Below are 18,797 nucleotides of genomic sequence, written 5' to 3'. Positions count from 1 at the left end.
TTCTGAATAATAGAGAGAGCGGCGTCGTCAAATGGGCCCAACTTCCGTTTCCTTTTCGAAGAGCGAAGAGATTGACGATAGAGCACAGCTAGAGCACAGCTGGAGTACGGCTAGACAAGGACCTCTGACTCCACTTCCGGGCAGGATGACCATAGATAGGATTCCTAGACTCACACGGAACTACTTCTCCCTCCCTCCTCCGGATGACGGCTCATATGCCAAACTCAGAATTTTAAGTTTTCGCTGAATGTGGTCAGCAGAGCAAACACAGACTTTGGCAGCTAGGATAGGAGACCCTCCTTTTAAGAGAAATCCTATATTTCTTCAATATAGGAAATGCTGGAAATGGTGTTCATATTACACATTTTGCAGCGAGGGGTTGAAATTCTACAGCAGTGTTTCTCAACCTTGGCCACTTTAAGATGGGTGGACTTCAACTCCCAGAATTCCCCAGCCAGTTGGCTGGGGAATTCTGGGAGTTGAAGTCCACCCATCTTAAAGTGGCCAAGGTTGAGAAACACTGCTTTAGAGAGAGAGGTTAAAAGATAACTGTACTTATATTGGAATATTGGAAGCTACTTTTTAATACTTTTATAAATTTCTTTATATCTTTCTCTTTTCCTACTGCACTTTTAACTCTTTCTGTTATTTCTTTCTTTTTCGTTTTCTCTGTTCTAATTTAGTTTGTGTTACTTCTTATCGTTCTTAAAACTTTTAATAATTATTTTTTTAAAAAAGGAAACTTCCCTTGTTAAGAGTATTGGCCATTGTGTCAATGTAATAATGGAAGAGTAATGGGGCTAGAATACAGCCTTGCTTAACCCCCTTGCAAGTTCTCGCTGTATCTGAGAGAGGCCCAGCTGCAGTACATCTCACCATCAAACTGATATCTTTCTATAGTGCATATATTAGTGTGAATAACCTTCGATCGGTGGTAGACACTTTCAATTTCTTCCAGAGAAGTTCCCTGGAAACAGAAATGGCATGTATTGGTTGGACAAGGAATGCAGCATAACTGAACAAGAATATTAATATTCCTTTTTGTAATTATGTCAAAGTGCTTGGGACGGTGTCTGTATAAAAAGGAGTTTATACAAACAGGTCAGATTTTTGTGTGTGTGTAACAGAAGTCTGATAACAAAGATCTGTAGATGTTAAAAAGCCAAGTAAAGATCATAGCCAACTATAAATTAATAATTAATTTAAAAAGTATTTCTTTGATACAATTTATTTTATTCATTAATTTCCAGGTTGACACTGTTTCATCAGGGACAGACATGGAACAACTGTATAATCACGTGTGGTCAGATGTTTTAAAATTCCCCCTCCTTTTTTCCATTGAGATATCTATTTAAAAAAAAAAAAGATCTCACGGCGAATTAGATTCAGAGTTAGGATTATGATGACCATGGCTATTCTGGGGATCCATGGGTAAAAAGCTAGGTGAACATACAGGTAAGTCCTCACTTAACGACCATTCATTTAGCAATGGTTTGGACTTACAACAGCACTGGAAAAAATGACTTACAACCAATCCTCGCATTTATGACCACTGTAGCATCCCTGCAGTCACATGATCACAATTCGGGTGCTTGGCAACCGGTTCACATTTACGACCATTGTAGTGTCCCGCAGTCACGTGACCACCATTTTCAACCTTCCCAGACAGCTTCCAGCAAGCAAAATCAATGGGGAACTACATGATTCACTTAATGACCATGTGGTTCACTTAACAACCATGTGATTCACCTATTGACCATGGTAATTCACTTAATGGCTGCTGCAAAAACGGTTGTAAAATCAGGTCAGATTCTCTTAATGGCCGCTTTGCTTAGCAACTAAAATCCTGGTCCCAGTTCTGGTCATTAAGCAAGGACTACCTGTATCTCTTCTGCACCAAGGGAGAATTTTGTAAGAGAATAGACCTCTGCAGTGCTAGAAGAAGAGGAACCCACCTGGAATCAATGCAAATATGCAGAAGTCCTTCTCTCTTTAGAATAATCATAACATTCTCAGCTTCTGCTATCAGACAGTTGCAATCAGCTTAGCCCAACAAATAAAAGCAATCTACAAGTCGAAGAATATACACTAATGGTTCAGAAGCAGCTTCTCAATATTGCCCCCCACCCCCTCCTGTAAGAGCTTCCTTGCATAGCTGTTGCACCACTAGGGAACATCCCCAGCATCTCTGGCAATTATGTGCAAATGCCGCCATGTTCTAGTTTCAGCCTCTGGTATGACCTCAAAAGCATGGTGAATCCCGAGGACACCATCAGCTTGCAGAAGGAGCTGCTGGTTTCCCCCAGAATGCAGCCACCATGAGCAAGCAGGAAAGAAAACCCATATTGAAGAGGAGAAAGGAAAGAACAACCTAGATAAACCAAAAATCAGCACAGGAGCACTGACAAATAGAAATAGGAACCAAGGGGTGGCTAACCATGAAGTCTGCAAAGATAATGGTGGCTGGACCTTCTCTCTTTTCCAGACATATCTCAAGGATCAAAAATTTGTGGAAGGGAAAAAAAAACGTTGCAAGAAGAAATGGGATTTCTAGACCACCATGGACTTTTTTCCCAATTCAGCTCCAAGCGCCCTTTCCGCAACCACATTTTCAGGGATCAGAGATGCCTCCCTCTCTTTTGCAACCCGAGGAAAATTAAAGCTGAGCCCACGGGGTTTCTTTTACTTGAATGGCCTCCAGTTGAAAGCTGCAGAACTGGAGTCCAAGCTCTCATTCCCAAGATGTAGTGCTGGCGCAGAACTCATTTGTACCTCAAGGCATGCTATTTTTTATGATGTGTCCCTGCCCTTCAGGCTAAAGGCTGTCTGGCCACTCTACAGTCTGCAGAACCTGCAAGAAAGAAAGAATTCAGCCTCTTTCCCTCTTGCACATGCACACACACGCAACCTAGCTGCCACTAGATTCTCACTGAGCTGGAACGGAGTCTAACACTTGAGCCTGCAGAGGACAAGGAGGGAAGCAGGCAAAGGAATGCTCTTCCATACAGAAATAACAAGCTCCCTGCACAGAAATCTAGCTTCTGAGGTTGATAAGTGGGCGACTCCAGCCTTGCCCCTGTCCTGCTGCTTCTCTGCATGCAAGGTTTTCCTTGCTTTTAAAGGAGGAGCGTTCTGCCAGGCGGTGATCTCCCATATTCAGGCAACTGTAGTGTTATCCCTTCAGCAGCAGCTAAATTTTAGTTTGGTGCTCATCTTGTACTTTTCTGTCTTGACAGTGGGAACTGGCGAAGCTCTCCAGCTGTACCGTGTTCTGCTATGTTTGCAGCTTTGATCAGCTTTCCTATTTCCAGCAGCACACAAGTCAGTGGGGTAATCTCATCTTCACACACCCTGAGAACTCAATTGTTTCTTTCAGAATAATCTGCTCTTTAAAAACAGGGGGGCAGAAGGTTCTGTATTTCTAAAACCTGGCTTAACTGGGAAGTGAAATAAACTGAGGTCAACCCAACGGTTTAAATTGCGCCAACCAATTCCATTTGCTCTGGATGGTGAGCTGCCTTCCACCCTGTCTCAGCCATGAAACTAACAAAATGCCGTGTTTGGCTGACATGCATTGGAGAGATGGCTGAGATCAACAGAGCTCTTAACAGCCCTGAATGCTCTCCCCTCAACAGATGCCCAGCCCCATTTCATAGACTTGATAGATACTAGAAAGGAGTAAATCATACAGGGAACAAAGCCGAAATGTCTGCAAGTGGGTCAAAGAAGCCAAGATGCGATGCACGTTAAAAATGGGCAGAGCTTCATTTGCAAAGTTGCCCTGACATTTTTGACCACCTCCCTGCAGATACCCTTGAAATGAGGGGAGCTGATATTCTACAAGGAAGCAATATCAGAGCAGGTCACCTGGCTGCTTCAAGAGGCATCACAAGATGAACCCGTTTTTAAAGTGTTAAACCTAGAAATGTTGGTCCTGCCATTTCAGAGAGCAAAAACACAGCGCAAATCCTCACGGAGTGGAGAGCTGGGTTGGAAATCCATCCTCAAATCCAGCTGGGGGTTGTTTACTTTTCCCAGATGCTATTAAAGGCAGGCCTGCGTTTTAAGGGTCTTTACTCTGATATTCATAAAGTGTAGGTTCCTAAAATGTGGATGAGCTCAGATTGAAAGGGAGCGATTTAGGACGGTAACAGGATAGAGACAATGAAGAAAACATCCAAGGCAGACCATCTGGGTAAAAATGCCCTTCCTGGGAATCTGAAATGAGCCCATATTTAACCAGACTTCTTCACTGGGCCTTAGCTGTTGGGGTTATCGGGGAGAAGCCATAATTGAGAAAAGGGGGATAAAGAACAGCTGCATTCACACAAGATGCTGAACCCAGGGACTGAGTGAAGGCATTATCTGGGCTCTTGCGAGACATTAAGTCATATACTAACCCAATGGGCTTGGATTTGTCCAATGGGTAAGTCACCAACAGACCTAACCAAGCTCAGTACTCAGGACCATGCTTCTGCTCTGCTAGTCTTCTGACCTGGTTAAGCCTGTTGGGCACAAAGAAGGCCAAGAAGTAACCAGATTCAGATCAAGGAAAAACCATGGAGATTTAAGTGGAGGTGTGTCAGGATTAATGAATGCCTTGCCCAGAGCCAAAGCATTCTGGCAGCTTTTTTGAGGTTCCCCTTCATGATTACTGAACGACTGTTCCAATCAACTTGACGATGAATTCCGTTTGAGCTTGGAGGCCTGCTGCAATGCAAAAGAGGAAGAGCTTTGTGGCGTTGGTCCCTCCTGGATATCTGGAAGCCGCGGGTTGAATTCGGTCTCCCTGCCTATCAAGAGAGCGCCTGGGTTTTTCGTGGTCAAGGGGACATCGAACTAAACTGTATCCTTTGATGACAGAAGAAAAGCCTGGCAAGAATGGAGCTGAGTTGAAGCCACAGCTTCAAGAGAGAGAAGGACCAGGAGCGAAGGGTTAGGAAGCCAGCAACCCACTACACAGCAGGGAGAATGGGAGAACCAGTGAAATGCCCAAGGCTTCCCTCTCGGAGAGGCGAAGGCCGCTTCCCCGTTGGCCCTTGGATGCTCCGATGCGGCTAGAAAGATCATGATCACCACGAGAAATGTCAAAAAACACCACCATACACAGTTTCACAAAAAAAGGAGAAATTAGCACACACACATACAGGCACCACAGGACAACACAACTGTCCTGCAGGGCAACACGCTCCTTCGGAGGAGGAGGAGAGAGGAGTCGCCACAGGGTCCGAGGACGGGGACCCAGGAACAGCCCCATGGGCGGGAAGAAGAATCAAAATCAGAGATTTTCTCATAGGAGTCACCCTCCCACCACCTTTTCTCCTCCCCCCCCCCAACTGGATGGCGGAATTCATCCTCGGATGCCTGCAGAACACACCCGCGCCCGCACCCACACGCCTTCTTTCATTCTTTCGCCCACCTAAAGCCAACACCTCCTGGGGTTCACACCTGACGGGGGTCCTCACGCCTCACATGTCATTGGGGTAGTTATAGTTAGGGGTGGCTGAATACTGCGTTTCGTGCGGCATCATGGCATTGTGAGCAGCGCCGACGGCCACATTTTGAGCTGCCTGTTGTACATGCGGGTTTTTCCAGGCGCCGGTGGTCCACTCCTCCTGGGCTTTGCTGAAACTCCCGCCGCTTCCTCGATAAAATTTGTGCACCTGCATGGGAAGAAAAGAAGAAGGGGAAGATCCAGGAGTCGACAGGCCCCCTGATTGTTTGGGCTGGCTCTGCAGGGCAAGGCTAATCAACCTCCGGCTGGGTTGCCCCCTAAAACGGCATCCGCTTTCTAGCAGAGCCGCATTGGGGGATTTTTGAATGGTTTTCTGTCCTGCTGCTCGAAACAGGAAGCTTTGCAGGGCAGCTTGGAAAATTTAAACCCCAAGCACATGGGTTTCAAAGTGCACAGGCCAATAACCAAACGACAGGACAAAAAATTAGAAGTTCTAAAACAGCAGATCCCCTTCCTGAGCAAACAGCTACACCAAAGGATCTCCTCCTGGATCTCCGATAGTGTTAAATGCATTTCCTAGGGATCCAATGGCATTTCCTATGGCTAAATCCATTTCCTAGGGATCCGCTTTCTCTATATTTGGGGGGTTGGTAAAAACAGATCTCTCCTTTCAAGCTTTTCATTGTTAATTTAACTGTCTATTTATTTTAATGTTTGATTTTTAAAAGAAAAATGGATTTTCAATGTATTGTTGTTGTGTTGTTTATATGTCGTATTTTCTCCTCCCCTGATGTAAATTGTCCTGATCTTCAATAACCAATGAATAAATGATGCTGAACAGCAATTAATGTGCATAACATTTGCAAATGGTATGCAAATTACAGGACGGTGGTTTATGAAATACATCATTTAAAAAATCCTCCAGCGTCTTGGCCAGGCCGGTGGGAATCTCAGAGTTGAAATCCCAACAAGAATGGATGGGGAGGCTATTTTAAAGATACTGTGTGTCCTGTTTCATGAATAACCTTAAGACACAGCATTTGGTTACTACCAAGCTAGGAAGGCATTTTTCTCAGCTTTTAAAAATGAGCCAATGCAGCGCTGTAGCTAACAGGGCATCGTGGATTAGGAACAGGGAGACCCAGTTTTCCTCTTCCCTCCAAACCTTCCTTCCTTTCATGCTCTGCCTCTTGAGTTGGTAAACCCAAGGCAAGGGTTCTCTTTCTTATGAATCGGCACACTACTTCAAAAAGATGAGTGTATAAAGGTTTTCAATGCATAAATCAGTTCTCTTACCATACTGAGAGCAATGAAGGAGAGCACAGACATGGCTGTGAAGAGAATGGTGGGAATTAGCATCACGACAGCTGAGCCCACATTGGTCCCAAAGAAAGAGATTGCTGCAATCCAGCCACTGTAGGAAAACAAGAGAAAAACACTTTTTAGAGAAATTTGGGGTATTCTCGCCATGACTCAAGAGCTACTTATTCTGTCCAGATCTGTTTAACCCCGTGATGCTAAGGGTCCTAGCAAAATGATGCAAATCTTCAGTTTGAAGCAGGTGAAGGAAAAGACGCTCCTTGACCCCAGTTGCTAGTTCTGGGAACTAAGCTCCCGCAAGTGACGAAAAACGCCGGTCTGGGAAGCTGAAGGGAGCAAAACCATGAACTGATAGCAATGTCTTTCAGCAGGCGGCAGCGTCCCACTTACCAGACTCCCCAGCCGGGGATGCCGACTGCTTGAATGATGCTGATCACAAGCTGTGCCATGAAGGTGAAGAAGAACGCCATGAAACTGAAGGAGCTGTCTGTCCTGCGGGGAAAAAAAGGGACTCTCTGCACTGCCTTTCCGGTGACAAGGACGGGCACTGCCAAGAGAAAAAAAGTGAGTCCAGGCTCTTCACTGGAATTTCAAGAGCCAGCGGTACTGGCACGTGGGAAGGACCTTGGGAGACTGGGCCGAGAGATGCTGCCTAGGGAACAGTCAGGTAAGAGACAGCTGAGCCCACTGCTGGATAATGGGAGGGGCAGGAGGCTCAGGAGGGACCCTCCCGAATTTCTCGGGCTGTAAAGGAGACGGGGGGAGAATTGTACTTTCAGGCTTGCAAGATTCTCTCAATGTAGCCTTGCAATAAAGTAGAATTTGCTCATCTGGTCGTGTTTCCTGTCTGCTCTATCTGGGAAGGCTGAGATCAGCCCTCCAGAAGCAGAAATGTCTCACGGAGACCATGTTGCAATTCTGCTTGATCTAACTCCCTCCTCCAGGAGACCAACCAGGGCTGGATTAAGGCCAACCGATGCCCTGTGCGCAGTCCAGCAATGCTGCCCCTTGGCCCTTCCACTGCTTAGCAGACAGGCTGCCCTAACAGTCAGAAATCACGCTGAGACGAGGAGTAGGTCTCTAGTGTTTATTACTGCTACATAAAACAGAATCCTAACAAACTGAAGAAGTGTGGGAAAAACCCAGACAGATAAACCCCAAAAGCTAAGGCTGGTCTGATCTGTGTCTCTTTGAATGGCTGCTTAATTCCTCAGTACTACACATGTGTTTTCCACCCTGGATCGAGGCCCCCTCCTGCTCGCCATCAGTACTCATGACATCGGCCATGAAGACTCAGTAAGTGCTGAAGATGAAATAAGAGATTAAAAATTCAGTTTTCTTCCAGGAAATTTGGATGTAAATGCACGCATTGGTCGGAAAATGATTTTTTTATTACTGTTTATTACCACCATATTTGTGAACGGTCACTAACTGAGGTAGTCACTAAACGAGGAGTGGCTGCAAGGAGGAGGTTCTGATGAGCAGCTGCCGGTCATTGCAGAAGGAGGAGAGAGGAATGTAAGGCAAGACCCCGCCCTACCACTTACTTGAATGCTTTGTAAATGGGTCTAAACCAGCAGACATAGGAGCAGGGCGTAAAGAGAATAAGCCAAAGAATTGCCAGTCCAAAGTTAACCGCTCCACCACCTCCGATCATCCACGCGAGGCAACCGATCAGATTGACCGCCAAGGCGATGCTATTCACTGCAAACACATTTATACATAGAGACCAAGAGAGAGAGACAGGGAGAAAGAGAGAGAAGGAGCAAAGTAGCAGATCACACAGAGAAGGCCGAAGGTCCTAGAAAGGCCCCAGCTCAGAAACTAGGTGAAGGGCCAATCCCAGTTTCCAAGCTACACGTCCCAAGCGGCTTTGCGGGAAACTCGTTGGTTGAGAGGTCAAAAGAAGAGAGAGAAGCAATGAAATGGGGTGGAGAAAGCAAGATGCAGTTCTAAATGCAACCTCTGATTCAGGGTTTCTCAGCCTTGGCAGCCTGAAGATGCGTGGACGTCAACTCCCAGAAGTTGGCTGGGGAATTCTGGGAGGGGGCTTCAACTTCCCATGCTGGCTGGGGAATTCTGGGAGTTGATGTCCACGCATCTGCAGGCTGCCAGGGTTGAGAAACATGGCTCTAACTGAACCCCAGGCAGCCCTGTGCCACTGAGAGGGCTTAGTGGATCTAGATATGAAAGAGAATTCATATGTATTTGGGCTTTGGGGGATTTGGGGGACTTGATTCTGAAGTGGGATTAACGGTACACCGTCAGGGATGTGATGGCTTGCAGAAAAGCAGGAACATGGGGGCGGGGGGATTAGCAAATGCCTCCCCTACCTGCTGCCCCTCACATAACTTTAATCTGTAAGATCTGTAACTAGTAGTACTTAAGATCACCTTTCAGATCACAGGTAGTCCTTGACTTACCACCGTTCGTTTAACAACGATCCAAAGTTACAACGGCCTCAGAATGGGTGCTTTAGGGCCTGTAAAGCACTTCCGAGCATCACAAAACATTGCACCACCCCCCACAGCCACATGATCGCATTTTGGGCACTTGGCAACTGGCTCGCATTTACGATGGTGGCGGCATCCCGCAGTCACGTGATCACATTTTGTGACTTCTTTGCTGTTTTCAGGTAAAAAAATGCCCATTGGGGAAGCTGGATTCACTAAATGACCACAGTGATTCGCTTAACAACCCATGATTTGCTTAATGACCACTGTAAAAATAGTCATAAAATTGGGTCTGGTCACATGGTGACTCAACATACAACGACAATGGAAATTGTGTTGTAAGTTGAGGACGCCCTCTATATCATTTCCCTCCAAACCTGTGAGGTCATCCAATGCCTGGATGATCTGTTGGACCCTGTTCTGCCCAGAGAATTTTGCTCACAAAAGTCACAGGATCAGCCACTAAAAAGTGGAGGGGTTGAACATGGAACAGGCATGGAACAGTTTCCGCCAAGATGCACGGCATGATGGGAGCTGTAGTTCTACACATTGGTAGCGCACCAGGTTGGGCAAGGCAGCGGGGATTGTGCCTGTTACTGGTTTGGTAAAGGCAGGATTCAGATACAGATGAAAAGGGGTTAGCCTCCAGCTGAAATGCGTTCATCTTCCAAGTGCACATTGACAGATAAGAGCAACAAGTTTTTAGAAATGACACCAAATGGAAGATTATTTCAGGGTTGTTGTTAGTGTTGCCTTATGTATATAAGAGGGAATTTTGTCACAGAAAAATAATAGTTTTACAGGTACTCCTCACTTAACAACCACAATGGGGACCAGAAAACTGGTTGTTAAGCGGTGCAGTCACGTGACCAGACCCAATTTTGCAACCATATTTACAATGGTCATTAAGTGAATCACCACGGTCATTAAGCAAATCCAGCTTCCCCAACAGACGTTTTTTGCCAGAAACTGGCAAAAAAGGTCACAAACCAGGATCACGTGACAACAGGGTGGTGTGACGTTTTGCGACAGTCATATGTATGAGTACAGGCCATAAAGCACTTTTTCCGAGGCCATCATAACTTCAGACCATTGTTAAACAAACAGTCATTAGGCGAGGACTACCTGTAGTTATAATAACATTATATTTTTCTACAGCTTGTCTGGTTAGTTTATTGCCCCTTCCACCCGCAGGCCCCTAACTCACACATCCAGAGGTAGTAAAGACGTTTGACCGTGGTTCTGTGAAGGGGTGGAATTTCCTCCTCAAAATCCTGGTAAAAACATGGCTTCAGAGGGATGAATCGGGGGAGAGGGGGGAAATTGTTCACTCTTTCTGTAAAAAAAAAGCAAAAAGTCGTTTTGGGTTGGGGGTGTTCTCCTTTCCCAAACTGAAAAGCAAAAGTGAATCCTGAGCACTTATCTAGAATGAGAAAAAACCATTTTATATGCTACATGCAAAGTTACTGCTCGGGTCAAAGTCTTGATGTTCCCAAATTTTGCTCAAAGCACCAATCCTTTGCACAAGGTTTAAATTACCAGAAAATCTTCATCCACTTACCTCCCATGGTGTTTCCCTGTCTTTTGTTTATTGGGTAGCTGGACAGAAGAATTGATCTCACGTCCCCACGAAAGCTGAGCTAGGAACAAATGGGTGGATAGTGTCATTATAACATTGAGTCACTAGAGGGTGTTAGATTTGTTTGCACTTTGGAAGACTCAGGTGGACCAGACAGGAAACACGACCAGATGGGCGAATTCTACTTTACTGTAAAGCTACATTAACAGAATCTTGCAGGTCTGAAAGTACAATTCTCCCCTTGTCTCCTTTACACCCCAAGAAATTAGGCAGGGTCCCTTCTGAGCCTCTTTCTCTTCCCATTATGCAGCTGTGGGCTGTGCCGTCTCTTATCTGACCATTCCTTGGCAGCATCTCTTCACCCAGTCTCCCAAGGTCTTTCCCACATACCACATATGAAGATGTTACTCACATATCTGGGTTGGGTTGCCACATCACCCTCAGCCACAGTGTAGCCTGTCCTAGATTTAACTTTGTATCTTGGGTGAACAAAGCTATTTGGGAATGCACCCTGGTTTATGACAACCTGCTGTATGAGCCCTGCCAACGACGGCTTATTCAGGAAGCCTTGGTTGAACAAATTGTGGCTTGGTTTGATGAATGAATCCAGTAAATAGTCTTGCCCAGCTTCCTAAACAACGCCACAAAGAAACATGCCACGGAAAGACAGGACAAAAGAGGATACTGACTGGCCCAACCTGAACATCTTCTCATATAGATGTGCAGATGAAATTTTGGAAACAATTAATTTAAGTAGAAACACAGATCAGCCCAGCCCACCAAGCAAAAATGCAGATTGGCAACTGTCAAGGCCCTGGTGTGCCTTCCTCCAGTTTTTATTCTTTAAACTTGACATAGGTCAGCTAAAGGTCAAAGTTCCTTTGATTTTTTTTATTTAAAAAATATTTGAATGAAAACTTTTTTGCTGGAAATGGATAAAAATGGCAATGGTTTCTGAATCTGCTGACTGAAAAGGGCTGACTATGGGAAGAAGTGGATTATGTGATGTAACCTTGATGGGGGAGGACTGACAATATGTTGGTTTGTAACTGCTGTAGGGAAGATCAGAAGCCGTTTCTTTAAATATTTCTTTTCTTTTTCTTTTCTTATTTACTGCACTTTTTCTTTTCGTTCTTTCTTCGTTTTCTTTTTTATGTTTATCTTTTATCTGTTTAAAATATTATACAGAGAGATAGATGGAGATGGAGAGATGGAGATGGAGATAGAAAGATATTGAAAACAACTTTCAGGTTGTTTGTTTGTTTGTTTATTTTATACATTTATTCACCGCCCATCTCTCCTGGTTGAAACAGGGCTGGTTGATACTTGGAGATTCTGGAGCAGCCTTTTTGACCCTGGAGGAACCCTTGAAATATTTTTTCAGGGCTCGGGGAACCCCTGCACATTCAGACTCAAATATGGGGCAGAAGTTACAAAATTATTATATTTGTTTCATATATAGGCCTGTATTAACAGTGTTCTTAAACTGAAAACAAAGAATGAAACTTATTTCTTTAATGTGAAGTTGCCTGAATTTGAAATATCTTTTTAAATAAATCGTGAACTCCCAGGGAACCCCTAGGGATCCTAGGGTGCCATGGAACCCTGGTTGTGAAGCTCTGCTCTGGAGGTTAGCCAAGGATGGCTGAGGGCTATCCTGGATCAGATAACTCTTCTAAGGGAGGATGCTTTCAAAGAGAGGAATACCTAAGTAAAACAATACCCCTTTGTCTCCTGTTCCAGGGTCCTCACAACAGGAGGAGGGCAACCTTTTGATAGCTGAGAGGCCATTTTTAATCTTTTTCTGGGATGCTGGAGCCGCACAATTATGTAAATGGATGCCACCTGGATTTTCTAGGATTCTACCCAAAGGTGTTTAGAGGGGGAGGAAATGATATTTTTATTTTTATCATTTTTAAATTGCCAAGCTTGTCTTAGAATTCAGGCTAACATTTTTGGGTATTTTCTGCTTCAAGGTGGCAGGAAACCGTGTCACCGCTTTTTCCACTTTCAGGAGCTACAAAAAAGTGGGGGCTGCATTTGGCACCGCGGGTTCTGGAAATCCTTCACTATCTATCTTATCTTCTCTGTATGCACCTATGTCTGTCTGTCTGTCTGTCTGTTTATCTATCTCTATGTATCTATGTCTGTCTATCTATCTCTGTGTATCTATGTACAGTATGTTTATCTATGTATCTATCTCTATGTATCTATGCCTGTCTGTCTGTCTGTGTCCACCTATTATCTCTATTTCTATGTATCTGTATGTCTTGTTGGCTGGCTGGCTGGCTGGCTGGCTGGCTGGCTGGCTGGCTGGCTGGCTGGCTCTATCTATCTATCTATCTATCTATCTATCTATCTATCTATCTATCTATCTATCTATCTATCTCTATATGTCTGTTTGTCTATGTCTGTCTATCTATCTATATTTATATGTCTATCTATATCTGTCTGTCTCTATATGTCTGTCCATCTGTCCATCCATCTCTCTATCTACCTCCATCTGCCTGTTTATCTGTCCATCTGTTTATCTTTCTAAGCCAACATATATGATGTTGGAGGAAACAAACTAGGAAATAAACAGTTCCCTGACCTGCCTACTCTTCCACTTCTGATAGGCCAAGCCAATTTCTGCATCTTACATCTTACAGATGCAGAAATTGGCTTGGCCTATCAGAAATCAATCAAAATCACAATGACTCTGAATCAGGGGGAGCCGGTGGCCACCCAGACTATGTTGAGCCACAACTCCAGGAACCCCCATTGGCCTGAGGGTAGACACAGCCCATCTGGTAAAAATGGAACACAACTCTTAGAGAAGGGCAGATTCTCTATCACTTGCCTGCCATGGCTTTAAATGTGGATTTGGGGGGTCTTGCATAAGAAAACTAAAATGGAACCATGACTTGTAACTAGGAGGAACTGAGATAGGACTCTTAGTAAAGCTATTCTGGTCTTCTGGCAAGGGCTGCTTATCCTGCCTGTGGATTAAAGAGTAAGATGGTCAGCACAAATCAGAAGTAGGTTATTTCAAGAGAGTCAGATGCTAAGCCCCTCTTTCCTACATTGCAAAATCTTTTTTTTTTACTTCTCCTGAAGCCAGTGTGTTCAGCAACAGGTGTCTGAAGCCTCAGGAGATGGTCAAAGAGACTTGAGTGAACTTGCCCAAGATGATCCTGCTCCAACTTTCTCCAAGGGAAAAGAATCAATAGAGTTGGTGTCTATGAACCAACCTCCAGCGTCACTGTCAGCCATGGTGGTAGCACAGGGATCAGGTGGAAGCCCCAATGGCATCCTGTGCATTATAATACTGTTGCACCAAGAACCAACTAATTCCTTTGCACGATGATGATACGGTGCATACGATATCATTGTAGCTTGCACTGGATATCTACGCATGCAAGGTTTAGCCAGGTTTTAACCAACCCATGCATCATGCTAGGCTGCAGTTTGATGACTAAGCCACAACTGACTGGGTTCACACAACACACTAAACCCAAAACACCATGAAAACTATGTTACGGTTACTGTTGCACGACATGAGGACCCAAGCGTTAGTGCTTTGATGAAACAATCAGTTGAAATTAGAACTTTGCAAGGGTTGCACAAAGAGGAGATTAGGATTAAGAGACAGGCAATGTGAATTCTGTGATAGCTGCAATCTCTCACTCCTAGTCCAGCATCAAAGACAATGACCTGCAAAGCCTGAGGTATCTTTCTTTGTTCTCATGTTATATGCAAGAACAGCCTTGTCACTTCCAGCTCAAAGAACACCACCACGATTCTTGCAGAAGACATCTTTCTTTCTCACCCAGTATCCACAGCAGCAGCAGAGAGGACAATGGACAAAACTCCGCCCCTTCTATATGCACATAGTGACATCATACAGGTAAAAGGCGGAGCTTGCGTTATGACATCACAATGCACATTTCATCATTCCCGTTTTGGCTTGGAGCAGGGTTTCTCAAACTTGGCAACTTTAAGAGGTGTGGACTTCAACTGGCTGGGGACTTCAACTTCAAGCTGGCTGGGGAATTCTGGGAGTTGAAGTCCACACCTCTTACAGTTGACAAGTTTGAGAAACACTGGCTTAGAGCAATGTGTGAGCCCAGCCAGTGCAGTTTATGGCTTCGCAGTTAAACTATGCCTGATTTCAAATCAAATCTTTATTACAGTCATAGGCCAGCATACTATGGCTTATTTAACAAACCCTGGTTAAATTAGGATCAGGTATGAACTGAGCCATGGGCGGTTTATGCAACAACCTCCAAACACAATATTGCTCGAGAAAGTTCATGGCATTGGACTCATCCGGACAACAATCTTCTGCACACTGCTTTGAAGGCAGGCTCAGGGGGACGTCTACCTTGAGAATCTTTGCACTGAAAACCTGCAGCACGTTTTCTCACGCCCCGTCTTATATTTGAGAAGGACCTTTTCACCAGCCCTCTAAATTTAAATACACACGTAACCAAAACACATCTGTGCTGAGCTTCCTGGATGTGGGTGACAAACACGTCACTGTTTCAGAGTGATGCTTTGGAAATGCCAGGCAAGTCCCAGCCATCAGTGGAGCCCGTCCGGCGCCTACTGGCGGGGTTCACACATTTTACTGACCCGTCATGGGTTGGTTTGTAAGCACCAGGCGTGAAACCAGGGCTTCCAGCTGGGAATCGCAAAGCCACAGGGTGCTTATGTCTTGTCCAGCCAAGCACGGTTAACGTCGAGGGAGCTTTAGCGAGAAGCGTGCCTCTACCCTTTCGGTTTCAGCACCTTTGCGCGCTCCAGCGAGGAAAATTGCGGAGAAGGGAGAGGAAAGGGATTTTCCAGTAATCCCCCTAGCCAAATCTTTTGCTTGCTAGCCTCTGCAGCTTCTGGCCTCTGAATGACTCCTCTTAGATCCTATCACGGCTGAGAATTGCCGGGGTGGGGGAGGAAGGAGGAGGGAGGCTCTACCACAGACGTTGGCAACTATTTGCGGCTGGGGAGGAAGGAGAAGCGGGGAGTCATCCTAGGGAAGAGGAGCGATCTGCCGATCCGCTGGATCGTTCCTGCTGGCGGGAGGAGGGGGGGCATGAGGAAGGACCCTTTCCGGTGGCCTCGCTTGCAAAGGCTGACAGGCCCCCCCGCCAACCGCCCCGCAATCCCCCTCATCCCCCCCCCTCCCAGCCGCGTCCCCCTCTCCTCTGCGATGCGCAGGAGGGCAGGTCTTCCCTGCAACGGGGGGCCCAACACCGTCCCCCCGCGGCCCCCAGACTCACCCCCGATCGCCGCTCCTGCCCCTGGATCCCGGCCCGCAGCGCCCGCCCGCCGGCCGGCGCCTCCCGCTGCTGCAGCGCCTCAGCTCTCGCGAGGCTCCGCAGGCCGTCCTTCCCCGCGCCGGCGGGCGGGTGTCTCCGTAGGGCGAGCGAGGCGGAGCGGAGAGAAGCTGTCGCCGCTGTCCAAGGTCCTGGCGCGCGGGGGAGGCTCGAAGGGGAGTGGCCTGCCAGAGGAGGGGGCGGAGCTTGTGCCTTTGTTTACTGGATTTCGAATGACAACAACAACACGCAGGCTGGGGGGGTCTTCAGCTAGAAAGTGGAGGGGACTAAGTTGTCCATTTCAGCCAAGACACCCAAGAGTTTTGGGGCAACCCAAGGCTTGAATAAACAAATAAGCCATGCTAGGAATAATGAGAGCCAGTTTGGTGCAATGGGTAAGGTACCAGGCTAGAAATCAGAGGTAATGGTATGCAGGAAAGACTTTGGGAGACTAGGCAAAGAGATGCTGCCAAGGGAAGGGGCAGATAAGAGACAGCATAGCCTGCAAGAGGATAGTGGGCGGGGCAAGAGGCTCAGAAGAGACCCTCCCTAGTTTCTCAGGCTGTAAATGAGACGGGGAGGGGGGAATTGTACTTTGATCCTTGCAAGGTTCTGTCAATGTAGCTTTACAATGAAGTGGAATTAGCTCATCTGGCTGGGATTCCTATCTGGTTTACCCAGAGAGGCCGACATCAGTCTTGCAAGTCTGAAAGTACAATTCCCCATCCCACCCTGAATTCCCTTTACAGCCCAGGAAACTAGGGAGGGTCCCTTCTGAGCCTCTTGCCCCACCCACTATCCAGTTGCAGACTATGCTGTCTCTTACCTGGCTTTTTCCTTGGCAGTAATCGTCCAGTCTCCCAAGGTCTTTCCCACATACCTTTACATCAGGAGACTGTGAGTTCTAGTCCGGCCTGAGGCACAAAGCCAGCTGGGTGACCTTGGGCCAGTCCCTCCCTCTCAGCCCTGGGAAGGAGGCAATGGCAAGCCACTTCCAACAAAACCTTGCCAAAATAACTACAGGGACTAGTCCAGGCAGTCACCATGAGTCAACACTTGAGGGCGGCACATATACACACTAGTAATGATATCAGTAATCATCTTTCAGCCTTCCCCAGCGCTTACTGGATGGGGGAGAAGCTGCAGTCCTCTGAATTCCTGGCCTGCATGGGTCCAATCCTGGATGGAAGTGGTCATTCTGATTCCCTTGGATGGCATTGGATTGGTTTGTGGTTTAGCATATTGTGCAAATGGAACTATTGTGTAAGATATCAGGATGAGCCATAAGGCAGGGGCAGAGACTGGCAACCCTCCAAATGTTGTTGCATTAATCCTAACCCTTGGCCCTGCTTGCTGCAACTGATGTGGCCTGGAGTTCAGCAATACCCGGTTCCTTCCTCTGTTTTAAGAATGCCTTCCAAAATCGTGTCATCCATACACACATTGTACAGTAGACTCTCAGTTAACTGGCACCCATGGGGATTGGTAGATGCCGGATAAATGTAGTTTCTGGCTGCTTGAGAGTTACTATTAAACCCTAATACCCACTAGATGGCAGCAGAGAGACAGATTATTTTGCCAGTTGCTTGAGAGTGCTGGTTTTCATTTTCTGGTTGCTTGAGGGTGCCAGTTGCTTGAGTTCAGGTTAACTGAGAGTCTACTGTATCCAAGCATGTTATAGAAGGCCTTGCAACAATGGTAAAATATCCAAGTGCCTCAACCCTCTCTTCAGTAGAATTGAGGGTAGGTTATCTCAAGCACACAAGCCAGCTTGGCTTTGTTTTCTTTTTGCTTCCAAAATGTCAACAAGGCCTTTATTTTATCCCCATATAATTCTGTCTCAAGCTTTAATTCAGCCTAACTGCTTAGCTGAATTCCTAATAAATAGTCCAGGAGGAAGGAGGCATCTCTATCACAATCAGGAAAGTCACTCAGAACTGTTGTTCTTTCTTGCTATGACTCCTTAAATGTCTTGGTTTGAAGACTTTCCACTTTCTTTCCAGGTTCTTGTCCAATTAGGAAGGCTCACCTTTCTTAAAGTCCTCACTTAATGACCACAATTGGGACCAGAATTTCGGTTGCTAATGGAAGTGGTCATTAAGTGAATCTGACCCAATTTTACAACCTATTTTGCAGTGGCAGTTAAGTGAATCGTTGCAGGCATTAAGCAAACCATGTGGTTGTTAAGTGAATCACTCAGTTCTCCATTGGTTTTGCTTGCCAGAAACCAGCCAGGAAGGTCAAAAATGGCAATCATGTGACCATGGGATGCTGCAATGGTAATAAATGTGAACTGGTTGCCAAGCGCCCAAATCGTGATCACATGGCCGTGGGGATGCTGCAGCAGTTGTGTGAGGACTGGTCGTAAGTTGATTTTTTTCAGCTCCGTCATAAGGCCAAACCATCACTAAACAAATGGTTGTTAAGCGAGGACTACCTGTATCTCCACAAAACTCCTCTACTTCTGCCTCCCTTTTTCTCTAGACCCTCTTTGAAGTGGCAACATGTAATTTGTGCTTCTTTCTTTCTCACTGGCTGCATCAACTTTCTGAAATTTCTTCTTTCCTATCAAATATCCTTCCAGATTTGCAATGTGATGCTTTTATTTCTTTGCACACACCTGGTTTCTGCAAATACTGGAAACCTGGGTGAAACAAGGTGCCTAATATGCTTACAGAACAAAATGTGCACAG

General features: G+C 46.0%; 1 protein-coding gene across 1 annotated transcript; it reads right to left on the bottom strand.

Moving 5' to 3' along the window:
- Positions 1–4,981: 4,981 nt before the first annotated feature.
- Positions 4,982–16,200, bottom strand: SCAMP5 (secretory carrier membrane protein 5). The gene is made up of 7 exons (XM_063313961.1): positions 16,069–16,200; positions 10,790–10,863; positions 10,436–10,564; positions 8,323–8,479; positions 7,166–7,267; positions 6,752–6,869; positions 4,982–5,663 (listed from the first exon to the last, which is right to left on the bottom strand). The coding sequence occupies exons 2-7, from the start codon at positions 10,794–10,796 to the stop codon at positions 5,469–5,471; spliced, it is 708 nt and encodes a 235-aa protein (XP_063170031.1). The 5' UTR covers positions 10,797–10,863; positions 16,069–16,200; the 3' UTR covers positions 4,982–5,468.
- Positions 16,201–18,797: the final 2,597 nt, after the last annotated feature.

The sequence above is a fragment of the Candoia aspera genome, chromosome 13 (genome assembly GCF_035149785.1).
Source record: "Candoia aspera isolate rCanAsp1 chromosome 13, rCanAsp1.hap2, whole genome shotgun sequence".
In the NCBI taxonomy this organism is placed as follows: domain Eukaryota; kingdom Metazoa; phylum Chordata; class Lepidosauria; order Squamata; family Boidae; genus Candoia; species Candoia aspera.
The sequence above is the reverse complement of the archived record's forward strand: the minus strand, read 5'-3'. Positions and strand labels throughout refer to the sequence as shown.